Genomic DNA, 26,686 nt, shown 5'->3' with positions numbered 1-26,686 from the left:
ACATTACATAACTTCAATATTAGAAACAACAATAATTATTTTAAAGTTAAATTTTCTTCAGGATTATAACTTGAAGCTATAATTGATGAGATTCACGATAAACATGTAAGATAAAATTAAAATACGTCATATGGCAATCAAAGTTGGAAATTACGCAAGCAGTCATTTAAATGATAACGAATAATAGTTTTTTCAACTTACTGCAATTATTTTCATTATTTGTATCTATTTGCCTGTTTGATAAAAAACATATTAAATACACATAATTCCTGCTCTGTTATTTTAATACAAAATATTATATAATATACTTATCTGATATATGCTTAGTATATCTTATATACTTAAAAAAACTTTAATTTATTTTTTACGTTTGAAAAAATTCTTTATATACAATTTCATTAAAAAAGAGGTATTTGTCAAAAAAGTTTTGAAAACCACTGATGTTGACGAAAGAAGTATACATGTGTTGCGCAGTATTTAGAATAAGTCAATATTATATAATTGTAATTTATTCTCTTGCATTTGAACGAAGTATTTCTTCAATTCCTTTCATGTTCGTGATTGGAATTGCTTTTCCTTCTTGCACAAATGTGTATAGGAAACTTGTTACACGGTAGTAAGTAGACAAAACTTTATCTCTCATAAGTGTCAGCTGTCTCGTGTTTCAGTCCCTTTCTCTCCTTAATATTTACAGAGTGCTTCACGCTCACTTTTTCTTTTCTTTTAAATTTAATTGCATTTAATTGCTGAAATATTAAATATAAGATATAAAATTTATGATAAATAATAGCTATATATAAAATATTTATAAAAAAAGAAATTTAACGTAATGACAACGAGCTCATGGTGTCTTATACAATATTTCGAGAGAAACCGCAGACCGCAAGTATTCAACTGTCTCGTGTGGAGAGCGATACTTGCTTTTTCATAACTTTCAAAGCCTATAAAGAATTTGAGAAATGTGTGGTATTTAAAATGTCTTCCACATTCTTAAGGAGTAATTAATTTCTCTCAGCACTCTATTGCGAGTAATGTTAGGAGTTAAGATAACTTGTATTTTTAATAGAACATAAGATATATATATATATATATATATATATATATATATATATATATATATATACATACACATATATATACCATATATTTTAATATGTAATAAAATAATCTAATGCTTTTAAGATATGATTTTTACATGCAGAGTGTTTTAGAAAACTATTACTTCCATTATTTATATATTTTCTGACCAATTTGGTATCAATTTCTCTTGAACAAAAATTCAATAAAATATCATTTTTTTAATAATTATTTTGTTTGAAAATATTTTTTACAATTATACACCATTCACACACATATCAAATACAGATTTTTTTAAATACAGATTAAAATAACACTATATGATATTAAATGAAGTGATTTTTGTTTTTTGTCATTGATTTTGGAAATATATTTCCAATTACGAATATATTACTGGTATTCGTGATTTAAAGAATCATCTTCAATGAAATATAATATATTTGGCAAATGAATCTTATTATTATCTCTAGCTTTCATCTTAACATTTAATTACTTTTTATCATTATTGCAAACAGTGGAGATCTGTGGAATTCATAAATATGAGTTGTTTTGAGTTGTTTTGCTCCTACTGTTACTCATAAAAAGTAAATACAATTTAATATTCTTCTTGTAAATCGTTGCTCTTGTAGTATGCCGTCGCTCCACGTGCAAGGAACGAAAAAGAAGGTGGTCGGTTTTGTCGATCAAGTTTCGCCTGAAAGGTATAATCGCCATATGACAGCGCAGACTTGCAGTCTAGCCAAATTCCGATTCCAGTGAAGCGCAAGTAAGCATATAAAAGACCGTCTTGTCACAGACGGCACCGACAGCATTTTGCCGATGTTGTCACTTAGATGCTTTCCGAAACTTCACTAGGATCGGTAAGTGGTTTCTAGTTCACTAGCGTATGACGTAGGTGGCACATAGAAAGCCGAGTGACAGCTGAAAGTTCGCGTGTTCGCTTATGTTCAAACGAGTTGTAAGAAGACGGCAATTTTGTAAGAACGTTGTAAATTATCGGCTTTCACGATAGTGTAACGCGATGATAATGTTCGTTCGCCAGAAATGAAATTGAAACCTGCTTCTTGGTAAATTGAAAGTATGAGATTCTCGGATGTTGTAAAATGCACGTGTCTCTTTAAGTTACACCATTGATACTCTCTCGTTTAATTGTAATGATAACTTGTGAAACGATATATAATTCTATTATAATTTTAGTAATTATAATTGATGCAACTTATTATTTTAATAATATGTCAAATTTATTGTAGATTAAAAATGTAAAATGTAATTATGTCCGAAGATGCACAAGATGAGTTATAAAAATATAAGTGTCCTTCAATTTGCAATTTAGAAACAATTTTAAGATACACACACATTAACAATTTTCTAAATATATAATTTTACATATTTTTACTATCAACATATAAATTATTTTCAATAGCAACACTTAATCATGTTTAAGTGTATGTAACGTTACTTGAGCAATGATGAGTTTGCGAGAAAAAAAATCCACCCGGATCGTTTAAAAAAGATTAATCGTCATAAGGTTGATTTTGTTGAGATTAAATTCTTATCAGCGAAGAACACATCGTCTGCTCGACGTCAACGATATGCGATTCCGCCCACGCGGTCGAGGAAGAACTTTCGATGCAACTCGTTTGAATGCGTCAAGAATAATAAATGCAATAAGATATAAAAATGAGATGGAAGAAATATGCAATAAAATATAGTATGTCAAGTACACATATATTATACTCCATTTTATTTCGAAGTTTTTTGTTCATTCACAATTAAATTCTATAATTATAGAAAATTTTATAATCATAAGCGATTATAAATATTAAAAATTGTTATGAAAGATATTTAACTTTATAAATATATAATAAAACTCTTTTTTTTTAATTCAATTTTAAATCAAGTTTGTTCTATTGATATTTTTTTATTTTGGGAACAATCTATAAAAATACATACAAACGAAAATTATAAAGAATTTAAATTTTTATCAAGTAGAAATCAATTCAAAATATTTTCCAAAGAATATGCTATTGACATTTCATTATAAATAGGACATACTGTATTTTATTGTGACCGGACCTTTATATCTGGTCTCTCTTCTCTGCGCGCGACGTAACAAAGGAAACGACAATCTTTCTTCCGCAGCGGCCATGGCCATGGATGCATCGTGGAGGCTCGTAGGAAGAAGGAAGTACGAGCCGTGCTCGTAAAAACATATGTGATGGTACATACGTGAGCGCACGATGAAGCCGCTATTCCATTTCACGTGATCTTTAACAAGGCTCAGTGAGAGCCTTAGGACTTTCAGCTCTTCTTTGACTTTCTGGTGTCATAACGTCTCTTTAGGCTGAATACTGTGAAATAGTCCAAATTTAAATAAATTTATTATTTAACTGCTTAGTTAATTTTTATATAATTGTACTGATATTTTAATCTTTACAAAAATGCAAAAATATGATATATGTTATTTTTCGTGATACAAATGGGTATTTTTTCATTTCACTTTTTTTTTTTATATTCGAACGCAGATAGCTATTTAATTAAAATTTATATCCAACTAAATCTTTTCGTGCGCGACAATTCTTGAAAATTTTTAAATTTATATTCTAAGTAAGTTCTGCTCTAAATACATTTTTACCATTTGGCATACTATTGCTGCGTTTGCTCGTCAATAAACAGATGTCGAATTACGAATTACTGGAAATCCATTAAAAAAAAGACATTAAATATTCTTCGAACTTGTAGCTCAGAACACTCTATAAACGTATCATAATAAATAATCGGATCCTCGAATTCATCGAATAATGTCTGGCTTTCGAAAATGTATTCATTTACTTTAAATCGACATTTATATGTGTGATGAAATTACGTATGCAATTCACGGAAATCGTTTTTCTGCGTTGTATCGTATCATAATGGGAGATTTTAACTGCATAGTCCGGCAAGACTGCTATTCATTAGTGAACGTGCAATTTTGTGCGAAACGATGGCGAATTTGCATTATAAGAGTATAATGATCAGATTTCTGCGCCATGAATTGTTTACACGAACAAACAGTATTCAACCTGCCATGAATCACTCTAGAGGACTAGATTAGAGACATCTTTGTAACTGCACAATGCTGCTATTGTTAGACATCTTCACATTCAATAACTTTGATTTAATACGCATATCATAATAATCGACCGTATGATCCAGACCATCGCACATCGTCATTTCAATGGCTTTCTTATGTTTCATTGAGATGCATAAAATGTATCAGGGCACTATTTGAAATTATACATCACGTTATTTGTACTTCATGTAATAACACAAATAATATAAAAAAGTAATTCGTTTTTAACAAAATAGAAAATATCAGGCATAATAATAGATTAAGTTGATATAATTTTATATCTTTGTAATTTGCGTCTTTAAGAATTTTACCAGAGAATAAAAGCAACGACGTTTCTTAAACGCACTTTTGATGCGTATATAAAATAAGATGTACAATTTAAGATAAGGATGCAATTTTTTTATTATAGTTAAGATTTATTATTACGCTTCTGTCACGAGAATATTTGGATCGGTTGCACAATTCTTTTAACATATTTTGACTCACGAAGCTTTGTATCACATATTTTAATGTCATTACCTGTTTGACTATCGGAATCAAAGGAAGAAAATCATATAATTTTTAACAAATAAAATTATAAGATAAATTAGTAACTTGAGTAAATTGTTTTTATCTTGTTTTCTTTATCTTGGAATTTTTATACATGCATTTGATTTATAATAATCTTTATTCTAATTTATCTAATGTTGCATGAAAAAAATAATAGAGAACATAATATGATTATTACTTCCTTTAGTTCCATTATTTCTTTAATATCGTTACTTTGATGAGAATTCCTTCTAAAAAATTGTTTAATACGTTCTTTCATTAGTTTATATTTTTTTCTGAAATTGGATTATTAATAAGAATATAATTCACGATTTTCTCTTTTCGTAATTTCTGTAGAATGTGAAATAATTAAGTTATAAGGAATTCTTTTTAAAGCAAACATATTCGGATTAAATAAAATTCGACTTATATTCTCTCTCTGCTGAAATAGAGGCACTTCTAACTGCAGAAAAATTTCAAAAAACTTGATCTGCTTGTTTGAAGCATTCAGTGTTTATACTGTGCGTCATGCTGTACTGTCTGAAGTAAAAAGGAGCTCTGTGTTTCTTCGTATACCGTGTAATTGGTCTACTTTCAGGTCGAGGACAGACTCGGTAAGGTCGAAGTCCCCGTTGACGGCATCGCCGGCATCACCGGGTCCATTGTCGAATTCTTTACACGGTAGTTTTCACGGCAGTCTAGGGAGCGATGGCATGTCCTACAGTAGCGCCAGGTCCTCCTCGGCGTCTCCCGATTCAGCGAGATACTCGTCTTCACAGGTAATGACATTTATTGATTATCGCTATTTCAAATATCCGAAAAAAGCGAATCCGTAGATTTACAGTTACAGTTAAGATCATAGTTAAAAGTTCAAAATATATAGTGTTTCAAAATTCAATAATTCTAAGGATTACACAAGTCGAAGTATGATTTTGCATTTCTGAAGTTGTGGAACTGAAAATCGAAAAAAAGCTTCGAAGACTCAAAGATGCTATAGTAGTACATAAAAGAGAATATATAAAAAGGGATAAAAATATAGAAAAATATTTTAAACCAAAACGATAGAAACTCTGAGATGCATATCTTCATAAATGCACGATTTAAGCATTTATGTTGCGCACCCAAATAGAGGAAGCAAATAGTATTATAATACGAGTTAACAAGATGGCATGTAACGCTAATAAGCAATTAGATCGTGCTACTTGTGCTATGCAATAAATTCCTCCTTTTTAAAAATACCGTGATTATATTTTTTTTAAGAAAAACGAGATTTATTTACATTAAATAATTTTTTGTGATGAGATAAATTACATTACAAATTTATTTATAGCAAACTATGTTAGATTGGATTTTCAATATTTTTTAATAGAATTTTTTATACTGAAACAGCAATATGATTAGATAATTTGAAAGTTACATATTTATGCATTACAAATAAGGAAAAAAATTACCTTACAGTTAGAGAGGCAGAAATATTAATCTCGACTTTAGACGAGACGACTTTCTTTGAAAGATAACTTCTTCATTAATCTGTCGCATCACACTTTGTCGCAATCTCCTCTCGTATTGAGGGAGTCTTTTGGTTTCAGCCTACTTGGTAAATTAGCCGGTTGGAAAGCGTAGCTCGCTACACGTGACGTAGCGTGCAATGTGTGAAAGGAGCCTAAACACCATAAGACTCTCTTCACGGAGAGGTGCATTGCCATCTGGTGATGACTCAGGATCACTCCTTTTTCGAAAGTCACGTCTGACCGTTTTGCACGACTGTGAACGATTGATAGATCATTGCGCCATGCGATCGTTTGATCCGCGATGACTATTTTTCTTGCGCTTCGCGCGCTTGCGGATTCCATTTTTCCGTTCCATTTTTCGCGCGCGCGTGTCGTCGCGTTCGCTCGGCTTGTTCATCGTACATACATGAAGTTTTTGTACTTCCTTAATGCCCTTGTCTCCAAAACGATCGGGCGATTTGTAGCTTAAATTGATACATATTCATCAGACCAGAATCAATGTCTTATTAATTCCCTAGATTTCAGTCCATTACTTGACGCTAATAACGGATGATTGAAAGAATTTGTGAATTCTATTTAATCTTATGATAACAGATTTCTATTTTTTCTGCGCTTGTATGCGTATGTATGTGTGTGTGTGTGTGTGTGTGTGTGTGTGTGTGTGTGTGTGTGTATAATTTACTTGTAAATATCTAATTTTTCTAATTAATAATTTTGAGAGATTATTAGAACAAACAATATTTGACTAGCTTCAATATAATATGTGCTATGTTTTTAGTTTTTATTTTATTAAGTCATTGCCTACTTTGTGCGAATGATAGATATAATTAAAGATATAAATATAAAAATAAACAAAAGACAATCGCGTCGATGAGCTCTGAAGCTATCGTCAGTTTGAATAGCACGAGAATTATCGCTGTTTTATGCTATTCCGAGCTGTATCAAATTGCGATCTTTAATTTAATCTTCAGAAAAAGACATTATTTTCATTCATATACCATTGATTAATCCAATAAGAGAGAGAAATTTAACAAGCGATCACGTGAAACAAAAGCGCGAGCAAAAGTTTTCGAGTTCCCTGATCGTGTAGAAGATGATTGTGTTCTTATAAGACTATGGGAAATTCGTTTCGGTTAGTATACCCCACCTAAAGATGGTTCCGCCTTCAAGTTATTAGGGACATTGCCTAGTTTTTATCATTAATATCGTTATTATTCGTTATATTGCTTTTTATCACGAGTGTTCGCTTTGCTCATGCTACGTTTTAATGAATAGATAGTAGGCGGTATTTAAAAGAAAGAAAAACAATTGTAATGATAAAGTATATAATTGATGAGTGATCACAATCTTTGTAAGCTTTGGATATCCTATTAACGTATCTGCGGATTTTGGTCCGTCATACGGTGTTTTCTCTATGTGTTGTAGATAACAAAGACTGACACGCGTAAACCGTCTGTGCGCAGATCGGGGCCTCCGAAGGAATTCATCAACGTCTGCCTCGACACGCACAATTTCTACCGATTGCGGCATGGAGCACCGCCATTACGACTCAGCAAACAGGTTACTGTCGATTTTCCTTCTGCACCGCAATAAAATTGTAACCCCCACCGAACAACTTCCGAGAATCGAGGAAACCCGATTTTTTTTTTATGCCCGCCGGTGCTCTTCGTCGTTCTCGGAAGGTCTTGGAGGCATTTATTTTATCGTCTTTAACACCGGAAATGATAAGTAGCTTTCATTAATTTACAGCTGTGCAAGACAAGTCAAGACTGGGCTAACATATTGGCGGCTAGGGGTAGATTAGAACACAGAGCGAACATTGACTATGGAGAAAATCTGTATTGTATGTGGAGTTCCAATCCAAAAACTGTCGTTGGTGGCGAAGAGCCAGTGAACGAATGGTAAAATCATTAGATTGGACATTTATTGATGAAGTACATATTAAAATTGTATTATATAAACTATTATGTATTATTATCTTTATATTATTAAAATTATATTTAGCATAATTAACATAATAGTAAATAAAAATAAAATTTTATTTTCTGTCCTTTTTTATTAATATAGATTTAGATTAACACGCATCTCTCAAAAGAGATCTATTGACTTTGAAATTATTATTGCAAATACTTTTAGTAATATTTATATATAATTCATGTGAAATTTTTTTTAATAAAATTAATTAATAATTTAAACTATCTTAATTAAAACTTAAATTAAAAATTTCTGCCTTTCGCAGGTATGCTGAAGAAACTCAGCATCAATATGGAAAGGAACCTACAACGTTGAAGACTGGTCACTTCACTCAAGTGATCTGGAGGGACAGTACCGAATTAGGTGTGGGAATGGCTAGGAATCGAAACGGTGAAGTTTACGTTGTGTGTAACTACAATCCCGCTGGCAATTTCCTAGGCAGTTTCACGGAAAATGTTCTTCCACCTGTGGAGACCATTCCTGCAAAGCGAATTAATTTTACCGACTTTAAGCAACAATATACGATAGACGAGCATGCATGGCAGCAGGAAGCATTGCTGGTTCACAATGAGTATAGAAGGAAACATCGAGTATCGGACTTAAGATTGAGCCCGGAATTAACAGCCGCTGCCAAGGTAATTTTTTGGGGAAAGGGCATAATTATGTAATCTTATAATTTATTAATTCTATAATTATATAATTTATTGAAATATATATTATTATATAATTTTAATTTTAATTTTCTTTTCGTGTTTATTTTAGACTAGGATGTGATTAATTGAGAGAAAGGAGATCGTAAAACATTGCATAAAAATAAAATGCGTTATTTATGTTTATTTATCCGTAGGCCTGGGCAAACACATTGCTAAACACAAATAAATTGATACCTCAATCTTCGTCTCCGTACGGCGAAAATATTTATTCGATGCAGTGTTCCGATCCCAAACTGATCGTCTCTGCGCGTGAAGTCGTTTCGAAGTGGTATTCCGAGAAAAAAGAGCACAAATTTGGCGTCGAACCGAAAGTTCTCAATACATGTACGTATAAAATATTATTTCTACATAATTTAATATTATAATTATAATTTTCAAGGAAAACTAATAGAATATATATAACATATGCACATATGTAGAAATATATCAAGTCAGATTTAAAAACTAATTAAATCAAATCAAAGAACAAACTTGCTTTTGAAATTGATTCGATTCTATTTATCTCTATTTATTATATTTATTATTTTGCCTAATTATATTTAATATATCAACATATTTTTGACATTATAAGAATTAGAATATATTAAGCCTTAGCTTGTGACGAAATTATAAGTAATAATGTGTATGTGAATATTTGCAACATTTTTCTATTTTTTGTTTATAGGCCACTTTACACAAATTGTTTGGAAAAACACGACTGAAATGGGTATTGCTATGGCCAAGCGAGACTGTACGTGCGTCGTAGTGGCATGTTACCATCCAAGAGGTAACATAGTAGGGCAGTTCAGCGAAAATGTACTGAAACCTATGAAAAATATCTGCTAGCAAAAACATCTGAGAGCTGGTTAACAGAGAGATCTAATTAATCAGATCTACTTTTGTCGATAATAAAGTTCTGTATTTATGTATCATGCAAATGTCGTTACACATAATATATGTAATGTATATATGACACTTTGTGCATACACGTAGAATAAACATTCCACGTACAAGTATTTATAACTATCTGGCTCTATTTTTCTTTGTACATTCCGAGTTTATCGAATGATAAAGTCAGTTATATTTTTTTATAATAAAATATTCAGTAATATCTCTCTTCTATTGTATTAAAAAGCAAAAGTGACTTCAGTCTTTAATATAAAGAGTTTTATTCAATGTTGTGAGCATTTTTTAAATGTTGTGATAAAATTTTGCATAAAATTATTAATTTTTTATATATATTTAGTCATAAAAAAAAATTAAAATATCAATACTTTTTTCTCTAAAATTCTAATTTCTTGCGGAATAAGAGCGTGAAATGAGTTCCTTTAAATAAGCCTTTTATATTATATAGTATTTCTCTCCTTCTCTCGAGATGATATATTACAAAATATGATTATATTAATACACACTCAATATAATAATGAAAGAAATACATTATTAAGATAATAATAAAATTTTTGGAGATTTATAATAATTTATTTATAATAAATTTACATCGCACGCATTGCGTTACAACGTCGCATATATATATATTTTTTTTTTACATATATATATATATAGATACATTTTTTCTCTTTATTTTCTGCTTTTCTTATTTTACATTACGTACAGCCGTTAATTGTGTTTGTGGTCGAGAAATGCTTAATTATTTAATTCTTATTGTAAAAACTTGCTGGACGCTTCTATAAGATTCGCGCCATACGAAGAGAATTCATTCGAGGTGCGTCAAGCTCTTGCTTTCTAAACTTTCGAAGGAACTTGTATGACATTCTGTGCATTCGCGAGAAGACATGTGCATTTTTCTTCAAAATAGAAAACAAATTCGCGCTTTCAAATATGATCACTTCTAAACAATCTAGCAAATCCAGCAAACAATGTGATTATCACAAAATGATTGTAAATAGAATAAGGGAGTATGTGTGTATTATCAAAAAAGTAGCATTTGATCACTTCTTCAAAACGAAACACCTTTCATTTCTTTGATTTTGCAAGTAATATTATTAACTTTAAATATATCTTTGAAGACAAGAGAGAATCCGTTGCATAAAACATTTTGTGTAGATTATAGATATTAATAGAATATACAGATATCGATCGAAATATGTTTATTAAAATTTTTGTCACATACTGATATTAATCTTAATATTAAATAAGATTCAAATTCAGAATTAGATAACCGATTCAAATGCAACACTAAGTATAGGAGAAAATATGAAATAATATTTTAAATTACGTAAATTATGTAAAATAAGAAATATTATATTTTTAAATTAACAGAAAAACAGAATTGCTTTAAGATAAATGGCATTTTATGAGAAAATAATTACATACTTTTCAGAAAACTTATAAACGTTAAAAAAAACTTTGCTCTTCGAGTTTTCATAAATGTGGTAAATAAGTTCTGCATTATTAAGACGGTATTAATCAAATTTCTTAATTTAAATTCTTTAAACATGAATAAAATTGTCAGAAAATATTGGACTTTAATAAAAGGAAAAAAAAATTTGACTATTTGTCATCTATATATTTTCAGCTGATTATTGTTTGAATTGCTATTTGAATTAACCTAGAAAAATTATAAACATTAATAATAATGTATTTTATTAATACATGATAATTTTGCGGAATGAGAAAAAAGAATGGACAAATTTTCCCATAAAAAATTTTTTGAATTTTTCCAAATTTTTTAATTAATTAATTAGATAAGATCAATAAGAGAGAACTATGTGAGTCACATTTTTATTTCTACTCTCGTAGATTTTACATTTTTTAATATAAATTTAAGTGAATGTAATAGATATATATCTTTCAAAAAAATAAAATAAAATTTCCAACTCTTTTTCGAAGAATTAAACACGCATTGCATGCGATAAATCATTATACTCATTTAACACTACACAAAAATTGCATATACCTCTTCTCTCTCTCTCTCTCTCTCTCTCTCTCTCTCTCTTTTTTTTTCTCTCTTTCTTCTCTTTCTTTCTCTCTCTGGTTCGACATGTTTCGAACGATTTTTCTCAAGAGCAAGTTTTTCATGAAAAATTGCCGCATTAATAACGCAATATTTTATAGATTATAGATTGATCTGAGCTCAGCTATGAAAAGTCAGGTCACATTATATTGGGTTAATTCTATATATAATTAATTATAAATATATACACTCTCCACGAATAATGATTTTCCTCGCTCTAGCGTGCGAGGACACGCGGATGCCTTCAATGCATCCATATTAAATTCTTTCTGCAATTTCACAATGTAATTTCTTTATTAATACTTTCTCCAACTGAAGAAAGTAAATTTTTCGTCTATCGTACATTGTGTCATTTGAAAATCAAGAAATATTTGTAAATTCAACTCTGCGAGTCTTTCTTAATAAAATAAATTGAAAACAAATTGAGAAAAATATATGACAAATTTGTGAACAATTTCTAATCGGAAATTGAAGACTCTTCTTTGCAATGTGATGCAATCATTATGAATAATCTTCTTTACATTCACTTCGCTAGTATTATCATAGATGAAAAATATCGCAATGATGGTCCAACTGCATTGGGCGATCCTGTTTCTCTCACAAAGTTCTTTGATAAAATTATATAAAACTACCGAGTTTCTCTAAGGCGATTACTGTGTGTTTGAAACGAGCTCGTACTTCCTCATTGTTTACAGAATGCAGAAACTTGTTCTATATATTAACGACATAGAAAATCCTTCATCATTCTTCTCCAAAAGATAATCCAATCGCGTGTCATCTACATATAAAAGTTTACAGACTATTGTCGAAAGCGACATAGTCTCCTTAATGCTAATCGAAGAGAGAAGGATAGAGAGCTAACGAAAGGAAAAAAATAGTACAGAGTGAGAGAGAACAAAATAATTGAAAATTCAAAATTTAAATTTTCAACACGATTTTCAATATTTAGCGACTAAATATTGAAAATAATACATTTTGCTTCGATATTGGGATAACAAAAATATGATAACTCGACACGTACGAGATATGATAATTCTGATAATCTCACTCGAGCGTTTAGCGAGTCGCAAGCCAAAGAGATGCGTTGATCTTACATTTGATTTTGATTTTCTAGCATTTTTCAAAGCATTTAAGATCCATCTTATGCCTTATCTTAGCTTCGCAAAGATAAATAAACATATTTATTATGACGTTGAAATCTGGTTACTGATTCCACGAAGCGACTTTTTAGCTCTTAGCTTTTATGTTGTGCGTTTTATATTTGCTCTTGAAAAAAATATTACTTTTGTTTTAATCTTTAATTATTATAATTGAGTTAAATATAAATTAGATGGACTTATAAATCAGTTATTTGATAAAATATGAAATAATAAAAATGCATAAAAAGTCACATTTCACTGCTTTTATCGTTATCTAAGAAAAAATATCCAAGGAAAAGCATTAAAATTGTCAAATTGTGATTTGTTACATTTCATAAATCAATGTCGTTCCCCACTTGATTTTTTGCGCGGAATTGCTTAGAACAATCTCATCTTACAACATACCGAAATGGCAATAAAATCGGTGAGATCTTTTCTGCATTTTTACCTATTAAATTTCTATACACACAGCAACAGCTTGTTTTATAATCTAGTTATGTAAAACATTTTTATTACATTTTTTATAAAATTAAATAATTATAAATAACGTTTTATTTCATAATCAATGATCATAGATTGAATTTTTCAAATTAGACAATAATTAAAAATTAATATAGAGTATTTATAAGAGCTTTATATTCAAATTGTCAATGTATTCAAATTATCAATGTATTCAAATTGTTAAATATATTCAAATTCTCTCTTTATCATCATCAATATACTATTATTAGCGATGCAACTGTTAAAGTTTTATTAGAACATAAAGATGCTCTCTTATCAAATGTTAATTAAATAATAATAACTAATTTTTAAAATTGCAAGCTGTTTCGTGGAATATACTTCTGGTTACATATAATAAAGTAATATCGAAGCAGGTACTCCATAATATACGACTCGCTTGGTCGAAGAAATGTGTAAATTGGTCAACAAACGATTGCATTTGACTGCGAACGCCACGTTCGTTAAAACTTTAATTGTAGTGTAACCGATCGCATCGACTTTGTTTTGTTGTTACTAACTATGACGCAGCTATATCTTGTATAGAATATTTCTCTCTCTCTCCCTCTCATTGCTAATCTTTTAAATACTTTTTAAAAATTGTTCAAAGATTTTCTCAACTTTTATAATCGTGTGTGCATTCTGTTTTGTTTATATTATAATTTAACAATCTAAAAAGATACAAGAAATCGCTATTCACAGTTAGATAATCATAATTCAGACGAAGTAACTTATCCTGAATGGCAACTCTCGTGTTCGACTAACAAATTTGGATTATTCAAGCGAGAATAATCGCATATATACTCATTCGCTAAGACCAACTGATTTTTTTCAATACGTTTTGTGCTCTGAACAGAGACTGAACCTAATATGAAATTATTATTAAGAAGAAGAAGAAGATAGTAATAGTTTTCGTGCGATTCATTTGCGATCAATTCTCATCCATCTTGCAATTTTTGCAAATCATTTTTGTTTTTATATTGATTTAAAACATCGGCCGTAAATCTTGTCGTCGTCACGAAAGGTTCGCGCATAATCGCTAATCGACCTGCGATTCGACGTTACATCCGTGAACGATATATCAGTTATGCTAAAAGTCACGTGTAATACGCACGTGTTATTCTAAGCATTCAAATCTTGCCTAAAATACTCTTTCTCCTCTATTTACGTAGAATATAACGGTGATTCCCGCGCGAGCGGCACTCTCGCGTGATATGATTAAAATGGTCACACATCGTATCTTTAATATTATAATAATAGACTTTTTCTCCCGTAAATTTCTCTAATACAAAATTACTCGCGCTCGATCGTTGAGCACGACGATAAATAGGAATCGAGAAGTGCGTTGTAGAATATTCCTATCGTGTTCTCGTTTCATGCCCTGAAAATGTATGAAATGAACGATGGGCGAATGACTTTTATGAATCAATTGCGATTTTAGTTTAAAAGTTAATAATTATAACCAGCGTGAATATTTTATTTTTGAACATATTATAAAGGAGGAAAAATCCATTCTTAAAATTTAAGAAAATAATTTAAAGATAAAATATTTCTTAGAAGAGAAATAAAAATTTCTATCCTCAGTAAAAATAACAGCAATTTTATAATTTTGTAATATGCTTTAAAAAATATCTGATACACAATTTATATTTTTTCATTGCATTATGTTATGTTAACATGTATTATATTAAACATATACATGTATATTAAATATATACTATATTTTTTTAAATATATTGATCAAAACATTTTCATGTAAATAAAATTCTATTATAATTTAATTGCTCGATTATAAGAAAATGCATAAAATTCACAGCAATCATCGTCAAATTAAATCATATATATATATATATATATATATATATATATATATATATATATAAAATTAACAAAAATATTTTGAAAACGGATTTCAGATATAGAAAGTAATATTATTAATTTGTAATAATTTATATTGATCGCAAATCATTCAAAATATATGTACAGCTATCATGTAATGCACCTTTTTTTTAATGCCTTTCGCACTATAATATTAACTCGAGCGATCTACTTTCTGATGAATGAAGTCGCATGCATGGACGTCAGGACGCTAGAGGCGACCTAGAGAGCAAAACGTTTTAAGAACGCAGCCTGCTACAGGTACAAGTTACAAAAATAAAGTACACTGAAATGAAGCTCTCATAATATAACGTTATATCGCTCTCTTTAACTAACAACAAATTGTCGCGTGTTAGTTTCCAACTGATTCTCGACGCGACTCTTCATCCATGATTGCGATAGCATCAAGACCTTTCAAGTAGAAGACTGTTCCGTGGGGAATCAGAGTCTGACATATCACAGTTATAATTCGATATATCAGAGCTTAGATCCACGAATTGTAATGAATCGCGCCTCCTCGAAACGAAAAAGACAATACTACCGTAAATTGAGGCGAGAATATTTCAGTAATATTAACTTGGCGGCAAAAAACCGAGGTAAAAAAAGTAAATCCAAGTTCCTATCAACATTTTTTTTATCGATTTATCGATTATTTTTGCAGATACCAGCAATAATTTTTTTTTTATATATCTATTGTATTTTATATTACATATTTCACTACATAAGAACTGTAATGTGTAGAAAGATATGAAAATTAATCAAAGTGGGAATATAATCAGTTCTAAACTAGAGCCAAATCCTTGCCGAGGTAATCTCGCTCCAATTTACTTTACTCGACATTGTGAAACATTCTTTGACATTCAGAACTGTCACCAGCCCGACGTGATTGGTTTCATCGAAACACCTTGCTCTCCGGCCGTCTCACATCCGGCTTAATCAAGTCAGAAAAATGTTGCTCTACCGATTCGCTACGATTGCCGTAGAGACGCCGTTCTCGACGTCCAGCCTTGAACGCCGAATGTGGGAACGCTACAGCCATTTGTTTCGCGCCACGCCGGAGAGCCTGCGTCCCCACATAAGGTTATATCATACTATTGTTCCCTGTATATGCTGCGGATCCTGCGCACCTTGCATCTGGGGGGATTGACAGGGCGAACCTATCGGGCATTGAAGAGAGGGTGGATCGTAGAGGCCACCCAAGGAGCCACCAAGGCCCGCTCCGAGGCTGGGCCCCAAAGCCGCGTTGAGCTCGGGCATAGAGGGTAGACCCACGTCGAGGATGCCGGTGTTGCTGGCGCCGCCACCCTGCGAACCTTCTTCCGGCGGTGTCACCTCCAGGCCGATCGAGCCGTTCAAGGCGATCTTGATCGGATTATGATTGGAGGGGTGCGAGAGCGCGCCTAATCCGATATCCTCCAAACTGCTCTTCCGTCTGGCCGCCGTCGTCAAACTCTGTCTCAGAGAATTACTTCGTCGCAACAGGATGTCGTCGACCACTCTCAACGAGTTTGAGCGACCGCGCAGAGTTCCGGCCACGGTGGGACTATCGGGTAGAGACAACGAGTTTGATTTTGTCGTGCTGAGGGGTGGCGCCCTGGCCAGACCTATGCTGGATCCACGACGGCTTCCCGGACCGCCTGTCTGCAGACCCGCGGCCGCGACAGCCGCGCTCATCTGTGACACCAGCTGCGCCGAACAGAAGCTGATGTTGCTCTTGCGCCGAGAGTTGTGTCGCTCGAACGTCTTCTGCGCGGAAAACGGGCTCGGTCGCACCAGATAGACGATATCGCCCTCCTCGAGTTTCAGGTCGCAGCTCGGGTTGATGATCACGTAGGAGAGGCTGCTGCGCTTCTCCGATACATCGTCGTAATCGGCGACCGGTAGATTCAGCGATTCCATCCGCGAGCGCACAAGGTTTGCAATCTCCGCCCGTTCGATCTGCTGCGCGTGGTTGTCGCGCGCCTCGTCGCCGAGGCTCACCGAATACTGGCAATATATGAAAGAGATGAAGTATTAGTATGCTTGCACTCGCTGAGACACACAGGCAGTCTGCTGTGGCGATCGGTAATATCAATGAGGTAGCTTTAATGACACATTGTTATCGTTCTTCTTTATTTAGAAACAATTTTGCAAAATTACTAAATAAATTATTATATTTATAAAAGCAGTATAAAATATCGTGTCTCTAGAAAGCGTTAGAGGTTTGTTTTTAATTTTAACATTTTCCAATTTCGCAAATGTCATATTGTTCGTTATAAATGTAGAAATATAAGTTTATCGAAAGAGAAAATTAATATATTAGTTCAGCTAATATATCACGTATTAGTTATTTGAAACCTTAAAATTACTTTAATAAAAATGTATATTTACATATCATTATATTATGTAGATGCAACAGATGGCTTGATGCGGCTTGTAAGATATTATTACAATAACATTATGATTAAAATCATTAAGACAGTCACACCTCTTTGATAGTGGCCGAACGTCACAATCGATTGACCTTAAATCTAAGCAATAAATAAGAACGGCTTCGAATCGTGAAGACGAAGAATTCCTGACACGAATATAATCAATCAAGAATGCAACGACGATTTACATGCGCTGCTGTGCTGCGGCAGACGACGAGTCTGGATGTCCATCAGACATATACGTGAGCGTGATAAAGAAAGAAAAAAGGAGATGTAGGTACAGAGCGATAGAGTGAGAAAGGCGGGAGAAAGAGATACGTGATGAAAATATATGTACAAAACAGTCGGAAGAAAGAGAAAAAGAGAGAAAGAGAGAGAGAGAGAGAGAGAGAGAGAGAGAGAGAAAGAAAGAGAAAGAGAAAAAGAGGAGAACAGCCACCACGTCGACGTTTTACTCACAGCAGATGCACCCTTGTCGCGGGTGGCGCAATTCGCAAGGCACGATGCTGCCGCCGAATGACGCATCTTGTACGTCACACCGACGCCGGCGTCGCTTTCCGCGTCTGAATCGCCTTGCTAAAACGACAAGCAATTCTACCCTTACTAATGACAGCGCATTGCCGCGCTACCGCGCCGTATTTCGCGTTCGAGCGCAGCGTGTTGCTGTCACTCGATGTAAACGATTCGAGATCTTCCTTCCATCCAGAGAAGCGCTTTTCATTAAGGACGCTCAATAAGTAGCACAAACGAGCTCTTGTATTTTTATCAAAACTGTAACTTTTTCTATATCATTTTCCACTATAATATCAATAAATCATCTTTGCTTTTCCGTGGAAAAAAAGATTTGATTTGTTAAAGCTATGTAGCTTTGAATATCTTTGAAAATCTGTCAATTTGGCAATTCCTCATTACTTTATCATGTATTGGAGATAAAAATTATTAATGAAAGCAACGTCGTAAGAGCACACTAAATCTAGCACAATGCAAATTTAAAGACGCAGAAGTCAATGAACTGAAAAGATAACGTGCTATGAGAGTCAGTTCGTCAAGATGCAACGGTCGCGCGGTTCGTTAGTTACGCGGCTAGATTAGGACGAGAAATGCCACGAGAAGAGATAGGGCAGGAAACAAAACGAAAAAAAAAAAGAGCGAGAGCACAAACATGCGCTACTCACAGCTGCCAGTCAAAGATTCTTTTCCTATCCTTATAAAGAGTACAAGTAACAAACTACTTCGGTTAAACTTTCCTCTAGATGAGAAACGAGAAACGAGAAATTACACTTACGTGAGACGAATCGGATACGGTAGTGTCCTGCGTCCTATATATTCCAATTGGTATCTCGCAAGTGGTCGAGCAGAGTTTCTGATACAATCTGCCATACGTCCTTATCCACATGTCGTCCTTTGTTATACGCATCTGCAATTATCATTATTGATGACACTCGGTAATAAATATAAAGCTAAATAGATTTTATTTTATAATAGTTTCTGTATAAAAATTATCTGAATAAAAAAAATCATTAAGTCCTCTATTGATAAGTTGCTGTTGTAATTGCATTCTTCTTATACTTATATTATATTTAATAAAATTTTCTTTAATAAAATATATATTTTAAGCAATTACTCACCGACGTCAGAAACCCAGACCCTGGCGCTTGGTCCACTCCTAATAATAATCTCACGAATGTTATCACGTAATCCTTGACGAATGCTTGATAGAGCAAAGTGTCTAACATCGAAGCGCTGAAGACACTGCCAGCGGCGAACGGCAGTCGAAACATATACGATATGTGAGATCCTCTCTCTTTTTCTCTCTACAAACATGCATGACGTTAATTGTTAATTTTATTTATAAATTCCGCCTTTTGTTGTATGCAATTGTTTCTAAAATCTGTCATCAATTCTCATATATCTTCCGCGAACATGCACGAGCATTTCTTGTCATTTACGTATATCTGGAATATATTCATGGTCTAATCTGATGGAACAGCAGTATTAATTTTTTCAAGTGTTTCAATAAATATATCTAACAAATATACGCAAGCATTTTTGTATATTTTTATTATATTGATTATACCAATTGTTAAACATATATTATTATTTAAAAAATAATTTTAAAATATTTTTTAATTAATATTGAGTTAATTAAAATTCTTTAAATTAAAAATTAAATAAATAAAATTTAAAAAAAACAATATATAATAATAACGTCAAAGTTTATTAAACAAAGAATTTATTTGATAATGCATGATACATTACGGTTACATGAAATGTGTTTTTGACTTACACACACATGTAAAAAAATCAACCTTTTCATTTTCTTTTCTAATCATTTCAATTAATACTGATTCAGAAATAAAAATTTTTTAAATATGATCTATTTGAATGGATTTTTTAAAATAGATATATATGATAGCAATACTGAATCCATTCAATATATCTATTATTTCAAATATGTAAATCTTCGAACATCCATCCAACGCGTCGTGCAATGTAGCGTGAAAGATACGAAGGAGATGCGAAGATGCAAAGATGTTATCGCGATGATAAGTAATGGCGTGGCATAACAAGACGAAGGCGAAAAAGACTCTCAATTTTGATCTGGAAATTTCAGCTCGCAAATTTAAAGAATAATAAAATTTATATTAATATTTCTTTGCAGCTAAAATATCGAAATTTCCGTGACACCGAGCTAAATATACATTGTTGCATATATAATTATATTAAGTGCTTTAGTTTCAAATTATCACATTAGTCTGCCTCTAAATCATGTAATTCTAAATTATAAGCATTACATTATACATAATCTATATTTCATCCATCGAGTTGTATCACGTAATAAAAAACAAATTCACCGTAATTCGATATAATCTCGTAATTTAAAATTTTTGGGTGAGCATGTTGGATATAAAACGATACTTAAATATTATGCAAGAATTATATTTGCTGAATATGTGCAGAGATTGACGAAATGAATCATGCTTAATAATGTATAATAGAAAAATCAAATAATATTATACGCTTGCAGAAAAGCAAAGACAGTACCTATGGCACTTTGAAAGATTTAATCTATTAAGCAGCATCAATTTTTTGTGTATAATATATATTGTACATATATATATATATATATATATATATATATATATATATATATATATATATACAGGGTGTCCGGAATCAATCGCATCACCCGCTAGTGTGCCGGTAAAGTAGACAAAATTGAAAAGAAAAGTCTTGTACCATTTTTTTTTCTTTTTCTTAACGTTTAATAAAAGAATTATTATTGAGTGAAGTCTGGCCAATCATCGCCAATCTTTAGCCGGGCGCACGGTCGGTGAGCCGCGCGCCTGTGCGTGAGCGCTCAAATGTCACTGATGTGCGCTCGACTAAAAATCGGCGATGATAAGCCAGATTTCACTCAATAATAATTCTTTTATTAAGCGTTATAAAAAAAATGGTACAGGATTTTTCTACTAAGTTTTATCTGCTCTACCTCCACACGACGGGTGATGCGATTGACTCCAGACACCGTGTATGTGTACATATATATATATATATATATATATATATATATATATATATATATGTACACATACAACATTATATATATATATATATATATATATATATATATATAATGTATATAATATATATAATATATATGTATTATATATATATATATATATATATGATACATGAGTCACACTGTGCTATATAACATTAACATAATTTAAAATTAAAAAATATTAGAAAAAATGGCTATCGATATGATAAACTTAACGGGACTATATGTATATAAAAAAATAATCAGTTTATTGTGAGACACATGCATCGATATCTAGATTCTTAATCCTTTCAGTACGATAATATAAAAGTGGAAAATGATCATTATGGCCGAGAAAATATAAATACAACAATTCATGCACGATGTCATATAATTATGACATTAATTAAATATCTTTTTAAATAAAAATCTAATAGAAATATTCATTTCTATTAGCAGAAATCATAGCGAATCTATTTAACATAACATGTACTTTTTATTATACAAAAATAAGATGGCACGTATATGTTTTATGACCTTAACGAACGTTTTTGTGTACAAGATTCTGTGCATGTAATGAAAGGATTAAATGGCTACCTCTAAAATATTGATCATTAAGTTGCCAGTATTCTCCACGTTTTTATCGCTCTCGTAAGACACCCACCATATGTAAAAAAAAATTCTTGTCTTTAACATTCCGTTAAATTTTATCACATTAAGTAAATACTTGTTAATCAGTATATATTTTTTGTAACCAACTATTTATAATAAATTTTTTTATAATTGATAATATTTACCCAAAAGGAAAATTTATCCTGTAAAATGACATACGATAGCCGATCTAGAAAAATCTGACAATGTTGTAAGGGAATATCGGTTATAATACTACATGTTGTACTACATACTTCTTTTAGAGTTCTATTAAAATATCTGTCTCGTTTCCCTCCGTGTTAGAGTATCGCAGACCGAAGAATAAAGTAAAGCTGCGAAGGCGCTGGCAGTCGGTAAGGGACGCAACGAGGGTGCATGCGGAAAACAGCACTTAGAGCAAAGTGGTTTCTGCGCGCGAAGCGACTTTACTCTCGTAATTTCTTTTCGCTTACTTCCAACAGCGCGGCTTTACGAGGTCGGCTATCGCAAATCTCGGAAAGCGTCCTTTTAAGTTTCCCGCAACCTCGAACGCCGCATCCGCCGAAATTAGATTTGTATAAAAGTCACGTCGGAAAATAGCGAACCATGGAAAAGAGAAAGAGTTTCACGAGCTCGAGTCGGGAAAAAAAACGCATTTTTCAGATCACTTGGCTTTCACGTTTATAAATCACGAACTTCAGACATAGATTTACATATACACGGAGATATTAATTTTATAATCGATGTAGTTTTTTTTTAATTGGGTCAAGTGCGACATGAATATTTGAGATGGTATACGAGAGTGACAACAACGTTAAAGATGGTTGGCAGTCAATCGATCAATCAATTCAACAATCAGTCAATCCATCATCAATCAGAGGTCGGAGAATGAGTGATATCGTGTTACCGGGGAGCCCATCGAAGGCTCATCGGAGTAGTTGTCATCGGTAGTAGTACTGAGGAGTACCTTTTCCATTTTGCTGAGATGCAAAGCGTACTTGTCGTGCGCCCGGAATTGCATGAAACGCATATTACTCGACTGGGACAGTTCCGTTATGCTCTTTATGCTCGGGAAGAATCTGTCGAGGAAATGGAAAATAATAAAAGTTGAAAGTAAAAAAAAAGGCTTTATATATATACGATATAATTAAACATATAATTTTTATCGATTATCTTTATGCGAAAATATATTTCTTGTTTTTATAAAAATTACATTTTAATCAACTATTTTAATTTTTTTTTTTATTTTAATTCAAATTTTTCTATTTTTTTTTATTTTAAATTTTGCAATTATATATTATAAAAATTATTTAATTTTGAACGGTGAAAATACTGTAAATATCAAATAATTGTGCATTTAAAGATTAAAAAACACGTTTGAAATTTTAAAATGCGTATATTTCAAACTAAATATATATATATATATATATATATATATATATATATATATGTATATATATATATATATATATATATATATATATATATATATATATACAATTGCAAAATTTGAATTAAAATAAAAAAAATTAAAATAGTTAAGATGTAATTTTTATAAAAACTATATATATATATATATTTGTTATATTAAACCGGAATGAATATCTTGACTGAGATTCAAACTCTAAGTTTGTGATCAAAACACACTTCCTGTCAGATAAATTCCGTAGTAAATGCAGACACTCACTTGAACATAGTTTGCACCGCAACTATCGTGTTACAATCAGCTAGGGTATCCTCTTCGGCAGAATTGTTGAGCTCCTTGTTTACGACCACAACGTTCTCTGCCAAAGTGATACCAGCCCGAAGAAGGTCGTCTAAGCAGTCGATGGAGCCGCGCATCCAATAGACCAGCGGAAAGTAGGACACCGCGTCGAGAAACGCGATTTCCGGTTTCCTCTCCAGCAAAAGGATGATCGGATTCAATGATGTTTTCGACCTGGGAAATACTACTGCTTGTTAATTGTTCACCAACCCTATTCATATTCACGTCGATCGAATGATCACTTCTAATTAGCGACATAGGACGGTTTGTAATATTCAATGGAAAATAATATAATATATTCTATAATATATTTTGTTGTTGTGTATAACATACTCTTCGTTTTTAAAATTATCTATCTCTGTTAAATATTAATAAAATAAAATAAAATAAAATTATTAATAAAATTAAAAATTAAAATATTAATAAAATTAAATAAAATAAAAAATATTTTATGAAAAATGCAACGGATATAAATGGCGCAGAAACGCCGCTACAAGTTTTCAAATTTAGCTTTAAATGGCTTTAACATTTTATTACACGATTAAGAAAATATTTGAAATGTTTTATAAATGGTTGGATATTTTCTTAATTAATGAAAATTAATGTATTAATATGTTAATGTATTAATGTGAATGGCAGAGAGATAGGTATATGTTTAAAAAATAATGCTAAAAAAATTATTTATATGTTATTTTATAATAATCTTATTTATATAATAATCGCACATTAAAAAAAAATTAAATAACTATAGCAATAGCAAAATAACAATGCAAATGATTTCTATTTATCTTGTACAAGGGTGATTTAGTAAAATTAAATAAACAGTCCTAGCTAAAAAATTACATATTAAAACACATCAATATTGCGATAAGTACCTAAAATGTGCTCTTAATGGTATTATAAAGTTATAAATCCCATTGCTGGCGTAATCGGCCGCCAATATGATGGTTTTATTTTGCCAATTATATTCTTTGGCGTTCCTATAGCTGCAATGCTGGCATACCTAAATTAAAAAACGAAAAGGATTGTGAGTATCGAAGCTATCGGTATTATTATATTTATTCACTTTTTATGTAATTTAATTTAATTTTCTAAATTTTCATACCTGAGCCAGCTGAAGGCAACAGAGCGGCTTCTTCTCCTTGAGAAGATAGCACAAGGTCGGCGAAACTCCAATGAAGGGTGAAACCGGCGGGAATCCCTTGACAATTCTGCAACATCGTTGAAACTTGATTATCTCACCCCTTTTGCGTGTGATGCTAGATTTTTACGCCGTGCTTCTTATTAAAGAAACGTCGCTCGGGAAGAATCAAGTGATAATGCGATTACTCGAGAAGGCACCTCGACAGCTGACAGAGATACTGGAGCATGATTGAAACTGTCATTCGTATTTTTTTCGAGAGATTAAATCAAGATCGAGTTGGTTTTATGGTCATATTTTTTATTAATTTTTTATTAATTATTAAATTAACCATGATGTATAAATGGACGTGTAAAAAGACTTATTAGTTACTTTAGAACTAGCAAAAATGCGCTTTTCGATACATGACGGAGATATACAACTCTTCACAGGAAGCATAACTCTTGAAAGTCGTTCATCGACTTTCAGAGCTCGAAAGCCGGAGATGGGTCTCTTGAAGAAGATGATAGAGGGGACAAGTAGCTTTACACCACTCTCGAATCCCGTGAGTATACCATCGGGTCACGCAATCCAAGCGGCGAATTGTGGACAGTGTTCGATATCAGAATAGTGTTATGCCTAATCGGAAGCATTTATCGCGTTTATAACGCCGCTGTGTTTGTTCGTAAATTATATCCTTAGGTAATTTATATTCATGAATAATATCGCGTTGCAAAACTTTACATAATTAATGATATTCAAGAAACACGAAAGTTTCAATATAAAATTTTTATATATATTTTTAGTCGGCAATTTATTTTTTGAAGTAATAAAAATTATTTATTATTATATTATATTTAGCTAAAAATTTATTGTTTATATATTTATCAATTTTTTTTAAATTTTGTAAATTAGACATTACATATATTTAATCTCGACGTATGAATTGCATATTTAACGAATAATTAGACCATAGCAAAATAAATTTATATTTAATTCAAATTGATTTGCTGGGGGAAAATCACATCAATATAGCATATTGCAAATATTATATTAATTTGTTCGTAAATTATATCCTTAGGTAATTTATATTCATGAATAATATCGCGTTGCAAAACTTTACATAATTAATGATATTCAAGAAACACGAAAGTTTCAATATAAAATTTTTATATATATTTTTAGTCGACAATTTATTTTTTGAAGTAATAAAAATTATTTATTATTATATTATATTTAGCTAAAAATTTATTGTTTATATATTTATCAATTTTTTTTTAAATTTTGTAAATTAGACATTACATATATTTAATCTCGACGTATGAATTGCATATTTAACGAATAATTAGACCATGGCAAAATAAATTTATATTTAATTCAAATTGATTTGCTGGTGGAAAATCACATTAATACAGCATATTGCAAATATTATATTAATATAATCGGAAAATTATCGACGACATCTGTTTTCGATATATATACTTACATCGAAACTACTTTGATAAGCAAACTTCTAGTTTAGCTAAGTAAGACATGTACTATGTTATAATAAGTAAACTAAAATCCTCAAGGTATATAAACTGGGTTTTAATAACTAATCAAGCAAATTAAATTGAGCGAGAGATGTGTAGAAGCGTAAAACAAGAGACTCACCCTTTGAAGCTGCTGGACGGAAGTCGTGCGACAAGACGGCAGTGCAAGAAGGAAGACATCAAAAACATCCATGAGAACATATATGGGTGTCAGGCAGGACAGCATCGAGCAGCGATTCAACGACACCGTCCGGTGCCGTTAGTGAAACAGGCATCGAGAGACATTGAGACAAGACACATC

The 26,686-nt window shown here is 31.7% G+C and overlaps 2 protein-coding genes across 7 annotated transcripts in view; one reads left to right on the top strand and one right to left on the bottom strand.

The window, feature by feature from the left end:
* The window catches only part of LOC126858911 (uncharacterized), a 48,425-nt gene extending 38,507 nt beyond the window's left edge, over positions 1-9,918 (top strand). For 4 of the 5 annotated variants that reach the window (XM_050609632.1, XM_050609633.1, XM_050609635.1 and 1 more), the window contains 7 exons: positions 1,707-1,778; positions 5,316-5,496; positions 7,654-7,788; positions 7,978-8,129; positions 8,468-8,837; positions 9,050-9,239; positions 9,580-9,918. In XM_050609632.1, the coding sequence (XP_050465589.1) occupies positions 1,707-1,778; positions 5,316-5,496; positions 7,654-7,788; positions 7,978-8,129; positions 8,468-8,837; positions 9,050-9,239; positions 9,580-9,740 (1,261 nt within the window). In that variant the 3' untranslated portion in view covers positions 9,741-9,918. The remainder of the gene's footprint in view (positions 1-1,706; positions 1,779-5,315; positions 5,497-7,653; positions 7,789-7,977; positions 8,130-8,467; positions 8,838-9,049; positions 9,240-9,579) is intronic. The other variant, XM_050609634.1, reaches the window with a different exon arrangement.
* Positions 9,919-15,470: 5,552 nt separating this feature from the next.
* LOC126858897 (potassium channel subfamily T member 2) overlaps positions 15,471-26,686 on the bottom strand; it is a 171,480-nt gene continuing 160,264 nt past the window's right edge. For both annotated transcript variants that reach the window (XM_050609563.1, XM_050609562.1), the window contains 7 exons: positions 24,839-24,944; positions 24,609-24,736; positions 23,656-23,907; positions 22,876-23,047; positions 19,423-19,608; positions 19,080-19,211; positions 15,471-17,369 (listed from right to left, as the gene is read on the bottom strand). In XM_050609563.1, the coding sequence (XP_050465520.1) occupies positions 16,470-17,369; positions 19,080-19,211; positions 19,423-19,608; positions 22,876-23,047; positions 23,656-23,907; positions 24,609-24,736; positions 24,839-24,944 (1,876 nt within the window). In that variant the 3' untranslated portion in view covers positions 15,471-16,469. The remainder of the gene's footprint in view (positions 17,370-19,079; positions 19,212-19,422; positions 19,609-22,875; positions 23,048-23,655; positions 23,908-24,608; positions 24,737-24,838; positions 24,945-26,686) is intronic.

This window comes from Cataglyphis hispanica, chromosome 2 (genome assembly GCF_021464435.1).
Source record: "Cataglyphis hispanica isolate Lineage 1 chromosome 2, ULB_Chis1_1.0, whole genome shotgun sequence".
Taxonomy (NCBI): domain Eukaryota; kingdom Metazoa; phylum Arthropoda; class Insecta; order Hymenoptera; family Formicidae; genus Cataglyphis; species Cataglyphis hispanica.
This window is presented reverse-complemented; position numbering and strand designations above follow the sequence as displayed.